General features: G+C 47.4%; 1 protein-coding gene across 1 annotated transcript in view; it reads left to right on the top strand.

Moving 5' to 3' along the window:
* The window catches only part of prkg2 (protein kinase cGMP-dependent 2), a 26,068-nt gene that overhangs the window by 1,262 nt on the left and 17,306 nt on the right, over positions 1-7,500 (top strand). Inside the window, exons 2-4 of the mRNA XM_076270041.1 lie at positions 641-987; positions 3,667-3,833; positions 4,992-5,105. Of these exons, the coding sequence (XP_076126156.1) occupies positions 641-987; positions 3,667-3,833; positions 4,992-5,105 (628 nt within the window). The remainder of the gene's footprint in view (positions 1-640; positions 988-3,666; positions 3,834-4,991; positions 5,106-7,500) is intronic.

Genomic DNA, 7,500 nt, shown 5'->3' on the forward strand with positions numbered 1-7,500 from the left:
AGAAAGGGAAAGGGGGGGGGCAGAGAGATAGAGACAAATAGAGAGATATAGAGAAAGAGAGAGGGAGCTCAACTCCATGGTCTCAGCCCATCTTTTCAGGGCCAAGGTGTGGAAAATCTTTAGCAGAGAGAGAGAGGGAAAAAAAGAGAGAGAGAGAGAGAGAGAAAGAAACTTAGCGAGAGAAAAGGAGGTAGAGATAGAAGATTGAAAGAGAAAGAGGAAGCCCAGTGCTATGACCACAGCCCATCTCCTGAGGAGAGCACGAGGGTCTCTGGGTAATCTAGCAGCAGACTAGGCCTGCTGAGGCAGGGTTTTAACTCAGAACAAAGTGGAAAACCATGTACTTCTGTGCCTTTTTGCATATGTGTGCGTGTGTTTGTGTGTGTGTGTGTGTGTGTGTGTGTGTGAAAGAGAAAAAGTATATGTATGCATGTCTCTAAGTAAGAAGTATATATAAAATACTGTGTGTGTGTGCATGCATATCTTTATGTATGTAAATGTTTTTTGTTAATGTTAATGTATGTGTGTGCGTGTGTGTGTGTGTGTGTGTGTGTGTGTGTGTGTGTGTATGTCTATAATATGCGGTGTTTGTGTGTGTGTGTGTGTGTGTGTGTGTGTGTGTGTGTGTGTGTGTGTGTAGGTGGAGGAGCTGGAGCATGAGCTGAGGCGGCGGGACGAGGAGCTGGACTCGCGGCGTCTCCAGCTGCGCTGCCTTCAGGAGCAGCTGCTCCAGCAGGGCCGTGTCATCGGGGAGCTCACCGAGCAGCTCCAGAACCACAGCCTCCAGCTGGGCCGCCTCCACTCCCCCGGCGGCCCCCAGCAACCCCCTACACCGCCCCGCGCCCGGCCAGACTCGCTGCGAGCCGCGCTGGACCGCAGGAGAGGCGCCAAGGCCGGCGTGTCTGCTGAACCCTCGTCCAGGACCTACGACTCGGGCACCCTGCCTCAGTTCAGCCTGGAAAAAGCCCGCGTGTGGAAGGAGGCTAGGTGTGTGAGAGATGGAGGGGAGAAAGGGAAGGGAAAGAGAGAGAGAAAGATAGACAGAGTGAGTCAGGGACAGGGAGAGAAGGAGTGAGAGGAAGAGGAACATGGGGGAAGAGAGGGAGAACAAGAAATAGAGAAACAGAGCTGGAGAACAAGATCGAGGGAAGAGAGAGCAGGGGAAATAGTCAGGATGAGAGAGAGAGACAGAGACAGCAGAAAAACACAAGGAAAGACAAAGAGATATGGGAAGAGAAAGAACCCGCTGTTTCCAGTTGCTATCAGATTAGTATAACCAGGGCAGCCGTGGCCTACTGGTTAGCGCTTCGGACTTGTAACCGGAGGGTTGCCGGTTCGAACCCCGACCAGTAGGAATGGCTGTAGTGCCCTTGAGCAAGGCACCTAACCCCCCACTGCTCCCCGAGCGCAGCTGTAGCAGGCAGCTCACTGCGTCGTGATTAGTGTGTGTTCACTGTGTGCTGGGTGTGTTTCACTAATTCACGGATTGGGATAAATGCAGAGACCAAATTTCCCTCACGGGATCAAAAGAGTGTGATACTTCATTACTGTATTCATCTTTTTATACTTTAAAACAGTATGCTAAGTGACCATGCTGGTCATTTACCAACCACACACAAACGCACTGGGTTCTTTATTTGTTAACGATACGATGCGATGCGATGCGATGCGATGCGGTGCGGTGCGGTACGGTACGGTACGGTACGGTGCGATGCGATGCGATGCGATGCGATGCGATGCGATACGATACTATACGGTACGGTACGGTATGGTACGATATGATACGATAGGCCTACAACTTTATTGTCAGTCAGGGCTGAAATTCTTTTTGCATCCCTGGGCAGCTCATAGAAAGACAAGCTGTTATCTTTTAAATCCCAGAAGAAATTAAATCCCAAATCAGAATATATTCACCCAGGACAGACTACAGATGCAAAAGCCATTTATCCCCCATGAAACTGGCATCCTCGGAAAGCCCTTTAGTGATGTACACCACCACCACCACCACCACTACTAAACCACTGATTACCCCTCGCATCTTTCTCTGATCAGGAGTGCTTGTTTGTATGGATGACGTCTGTCTCGGTCACCTATTAGAATGCTGCGTTGAGATGGAAATGCGAGCAGATGCGCCCCGGTGCGTCAAGCCCCGGTGCGTCGCATCGCCTCCTTGAAGCAGCCAGCCCACGCCGGCCCCTCTGTTGTGTCTGCGCTGTGCTGTGCCGCTCTGTCCCACACGGCTGCTGTGCCCCTGCTGTGATTCATAAGCCCCCTTCTTCCTGTGTCTTGGGAAACGCGTGCTAATGAGACGTTAGCGGAGAACGCTGGCTAATGAGACGTTAGCGAAGCCCCCCCCCCCTCCCCCGGGGGCTGAACGGAGCACGCTCATCACTGCGCCCTCATTAGCCTGCTGTTGTGAATCATAAACACCCACAATGCCCCGGCACACGAGACACACGCCGAGTGCTCTAGCAGACACACTTCAGCAAACACACTTTGATTAGCTTAAATGAGCACTTTTGTCTTAGCATTAACACTAATAGCGCTCTTGTAATATGAGAAATCTGAAATTATGGACACAATCGTCTCCTCTCTTCTGTACACTGCAGGACAAACTTTCTAAAGGCAACTGCAGACCAAAGTGACGGTCGAAAATCTGATAACGCCTGGCCAGTTAATGAGCATCTGTGGCTCCAATCAGTTGTGTTTGCGGGGGAGGCTCTGCCATCACTGACTGGCCTCTGACTAGCTTAGGGCCGATTCAACATGATGAGTCAATGTCGGAGCGGATGAGAAAACGCTTGCTCCAACTGACTGTTCAGCTTGTTACTAAAAACTTAAAAGCAATGTGTAATCATCAGACATTCCCATATGGGAGATACAATCCTGGTAGTCAGCATTTTACCTCTGGAGGACAAAAGACAGTTTCACCTTTTTCTCCTCAGCCACTTTCTTCCCACAACCAAAACACCCAGAACTGACAATGTAGATAAATTACGCACTGTATTTTAGTCAGCAAGATTAGTGAGGAAATGGCAAGCTAGCATTGCGTTGTTTGCATTTTGTTTATCTGCACCTGTAATTTTGCATATAGCACTAGCAGCAGAGTGTAGCCAACAGGCTAGTTAATGGTGGGCAGTCGTTGTGGTATGCATAGTACAACTTTTTTCCCACCCACACAGACAACAAAAAGCAACCCAATAGGACAACAGGACAATCGTCATTGCAGTATGTCAACTAGGCGTGCATTCCCCCTTAGTCTCGCTTGAATAAATTAAGTACATTGCTTAGCCTCATGATGTTTGTGATGGTGAAACAGCTGATCCTGACGGATCCATGCATCAAATCCAGGAGCAAGCTGACTTGAAAAGAGATCCAGTCCTGGCCTTAGTCTAAAATATATAGGTGGTGAGACATGAGACAGCTATTTGAGCAGTGCCTTCAAGTAATCAATTGACCAGTTCCAAGTGTTCTCATTGGACAAGTGGGTTGCCTGCTCAGTATAGAGATTTTCGAGGCTGCAGTTTTCCAGCATCCAAGTGAAGGAAAGACGTTGCAACATGCCTTATGTTACCCTGGGTATCCTTGTATTCAGTGCTAGCTGGTATATCACCTTGGTTCTGATGTCCTCCTGCTGTTGTGTTTTTGTTGCTGTTTCCCCCACAGTGTGAAGAAGATGATCACGGACTCCCTGAACAGGAACCTGTACCTGAAGAGGCTGGAGGCCCCCCAGATCAGAGACATGGTGGAGTGCATGTACGAGAGGAGCTTCCAGCAGGGAGACTATGTCATCAAACAGGGGGAGCAGGGCAATCACCTGTTTGTGTTGGCAGGTGAGCAGGGTCACACATGCACACTTAGACATACACAAGAACACACTCACACATAGCCTATGCATGTACCCCCCCCCCCCACACACACACACACTCACACACACACACTTATACACTCAGAATCAGAATCCCCAAATTGTGTGTGCATCCACCCAGCAGCACTTACTCACCTACTCACTTACGTAACCAGAGAAATTACATTAGAGAGTAAAGATCTGGCACCTCCTAAATAATCTATTTGATTGCACTGCATATCAGTCAATAACAGCTCTCTAATGTGCTATTATGAACCACACAGAGTATGCACCAGTGTTATATCAGTAGGCAACCCACCCCCACCATGTGAACCAGTGTTTCTCATTCCTGTTGTTCAGAATGGACAGTGATATGGCCCTCTGCACAGAGCACCACTCAGAGTTCACTATGCACTAACAGACAGAGGGGGAAATGCAGTATCCTAAATTTGGCACTGCAAGCCTGAGTGAATGCTCTCCATCAGCTCACTAGACAAGACACTCAGGAGGAAGCCAGGTGTGTAAGGCAAGGACATGGAGGGAGGGAGGGATGGAGCGAGGAAGGAAGAAGGAGATGAGCAAAAAAGAGAGCACTGTCTAGCTATTTTTTTTCTCTTTTTTATGTTACATATTTTTTTTTAAATCATCATGGTTCGCTGAGTACGGGATTCGCTGAGTCCAGGCTGCGCTCACAAGTGCTCCTCTCCTCTCTACACTGCTTTTCCAGGCCAGTGAGTAGACTGGGGCAGCAACCGAGAGGCCAGGCAGAGAGGTAGAAGTGTAGGGGACTGAGAGTGTATAGTGCCCCCTACAGCTCAACACTGGTGGTGGCGTAAATATTATGTAAGGTGCTTAATCAATGCATTTTGTGTCACTGTCAGTCACTACAGCTCATTCAGAAAAGAATCTTTATTATGTCGATGATTCAAATCTCTCCATGACCTTGTGATTTGTGGTCACTTAGTTCAAGTTTTTGTGTGTACAGTATGGCAATTAAATGGGTGGGACTGTTTAAATTTGTGTAATGTAATAGCTCCTAACATTGTGGACACAGATCCTTATTTGTTCATGTTTATATCTATAACTCCATGTGTGTGTGTGTGTGTGTGTGTGTGTGTGTGTGTGTCTGTGTTTATTCTTACAGATGGTAGTCTGGAGGTCTACCAGCAGAGTCAGCTGCTTACGTCCATCCCAGTTTGGAGCACGTTTGGGGAGCTGGCCATCCTCTACAACTGCACCCGCACCGCTTCAGTTAAAGGTGAGCTCTCTCAAACCCACCATCCGTGTGTGTGTGTGTGTGTGTGTGTGTGTGTGTGTGTGTGTGTGTGTGTGTGTGTGTGTGTGTGAGAGAGAGAGAGCACAGCCAACGTCACGGCACAGACAATCAGGGGAGAATAGGAGTCTGTTTGAGCCCTGATTGCTTATTGATGGCTAATTACTCTGTGAGTCAGAAGATCCAGACTCATCAAATACTGTGTGTGTGTGTGCGTGTATGTGTGCGTGTGTGTGTGCGTGTGTGTGTGTGTGTATGTGTGTGTGTGTGTGTGTGTGTGTGTGTGTGTGTGTGTGAGTGTGTATGTGAATCTAGGAAGAGTTTTTTTCAGGGATTATCGTTTCTCAGGATGTTTGTCAAACCTTGCATGGAGTCTAGATGATGTCTTCTTATTTGAAGTGACACTCCCTAATGACTATTCGCCGAACAGTCGCTCGTAAGCAGCGTTTCTGCAGGGAGAAACTAATCTAATGTAATCTAATCGATGGGAACACAGGGCTGTGGATGCGTCTGTGTGTGTATGTGTGTATGTGTGTGTGTGTGTGTGTGTGTGTGTGTGTGTGTGTGTGTGTGTGTGTGTATGTGTGTGTGTGTGTGTGTGTGTGTGTGTGTGTATGTGTGTGTGTGTGTGTGTGTGTGTATGTGTGTGTGTGTGTGGTCCCGTTTTATCGCAGCTCTGTGTCGTGTTCCTCACTATATTTGTCCCTTGTGGGATTCAATGTCAAAGTGAATCGCAGTGAAGCGAGGGGCTTTTGTTTTGTTCTGCCTGTGTGTGTGTATGTTTGTTTGTGTGAGTGTGTGTGTGTGTGTGTGTGCATGTGTGTGTGTGTGTGTGTATGTGTGTGTTTGTGTGTGCGTATTAGTGTGTGTGTGTGTGTGTGTGTGTGTGTGTGTGTGTGTGTTTGTGCAAGTGTGTGTGTGTGTGTGTGTGTGTGTGTGTGTGTGTGTGTGTGTGTGTGTGTGTTTGTGTGTGTGTGTGTTTCCCAGCAGTCATCCTGCCGTTAAAACCTCGGCTGACCTCATTAGGCAGCCTGTCTGCCAGTGACTCAGCAAGCGCTGCAACGGTGATGTGTGCCGGCCGTGAACCCACGACACCGACGAGCGGAACGAGCCGTAACCGGGGACGACAGATCCCCAACCCCACCCCTGTCCTTTTCAAAGTGTTGAGCGCTGATGGTGCCAGAATCCGCTCAAGAGAAGTGTCATGAGTGCAGACTAATAAAGTCAACTGAGATCAGAGCCTTATCAACATGCCGCGTCATCCACTGATGCCTCCCTATTACAGTTCATTTAAATGGACATGCAAATGTGTTCAGAGAAGCATAAAGCAAGCCATTTCAGCCCTCATTTAGCACGTCTGCATTTGTTTTGTGCATTTTTCTAGTTTAGGTCCATTTGATAATATAACATCTCAACAAGATTATCATTTGTCATTAATTATTATCTTGTTTGGATTTGAAAGTCGCTATAGCACACACCCAATACTTTATAGTTAGTTTTGTACCATGTTGTCCTGCGCTTTTTTCATAATTATTCATTCAAAATAATCAATATATAACTTATAAGCAGAGAGAGTTAAAGGTTTGTATTCAAGGACCTTTGTTCACTACAGTTCACTACAGATCAAATATACTGATCACATCCATTCTGGATCAGTTAGGGTATTTGGGGAGGGGCTTGGTGAGTTCGCACCCTGGTGTTTTGTTGGAGTTTCATTCAAATATCAACGGGCATGATGTCCTCCAGAATCTGACGGTATCTTTAAAGCTAGATTCACTCACACAAGTCTGAGCCAGAGCTGTGTGAGAGCCTGTGGCGCGTGTCTGTCTGGGAACAGAGGAGAGTTTTGCACCTCACCTCAGTTGCTGAGCTCCCAGGCTATATGTCCAGACCTGCCCCATCCTCAGGGCCCACCAGCAGGGTGAGAGGACGCAGGACAGGGCTACAGGACACTGCATTCCTGAGGGAACATGAGCTCAGCTGGGCTGAAAAATAAACATCACACACTCTTCAGGGACTGTCACACAATGTCATACTGCTCGGTCGCTAATTTTGTGCTTCCCAAACTTTGCTGCTTCAATATTTTTGGATTATTTTTTCTTGTTTCATACAATCAGGGGAGAATGTATACTGATGCTGAAGAACAATTATAAGCTTTTTAGCTGCACATGTGTCTTTGAGGGTAACCATTGCTAACACAAGAAAACATATTTTAAGCACTTCTTTCCTCCATTTACAGCAATTAGTCTAGGCTACTTTTACTAAGCGGAGATGCCAGCTCATCATTGTCTAGGATATATTACTATAAACACTAAAAGCCTCCCGCAATTTGCAACGTAAAAGAATATACGGTGGCCACTATACTCTATGGCCAGCATTG

This window comes from Alosa pseudoharengus, unplaced genomic scaffold (assembly GCF_046254945.1).
Source record: "Alosa pseudoharengus isolate Yale_2024_CS ecotype anadromous, Long Island Sound unplaced genomic scaffold, YU_APseudo_1.1 YU_APseudo_1.1_scf_6, whole genome shotgun sequence".
NCBI lineage: Eukaryota > Metazoa > Chordata > Actinopteri > Clupeiformes > Clupeidae > Alosa > Alosa pseudoharengus.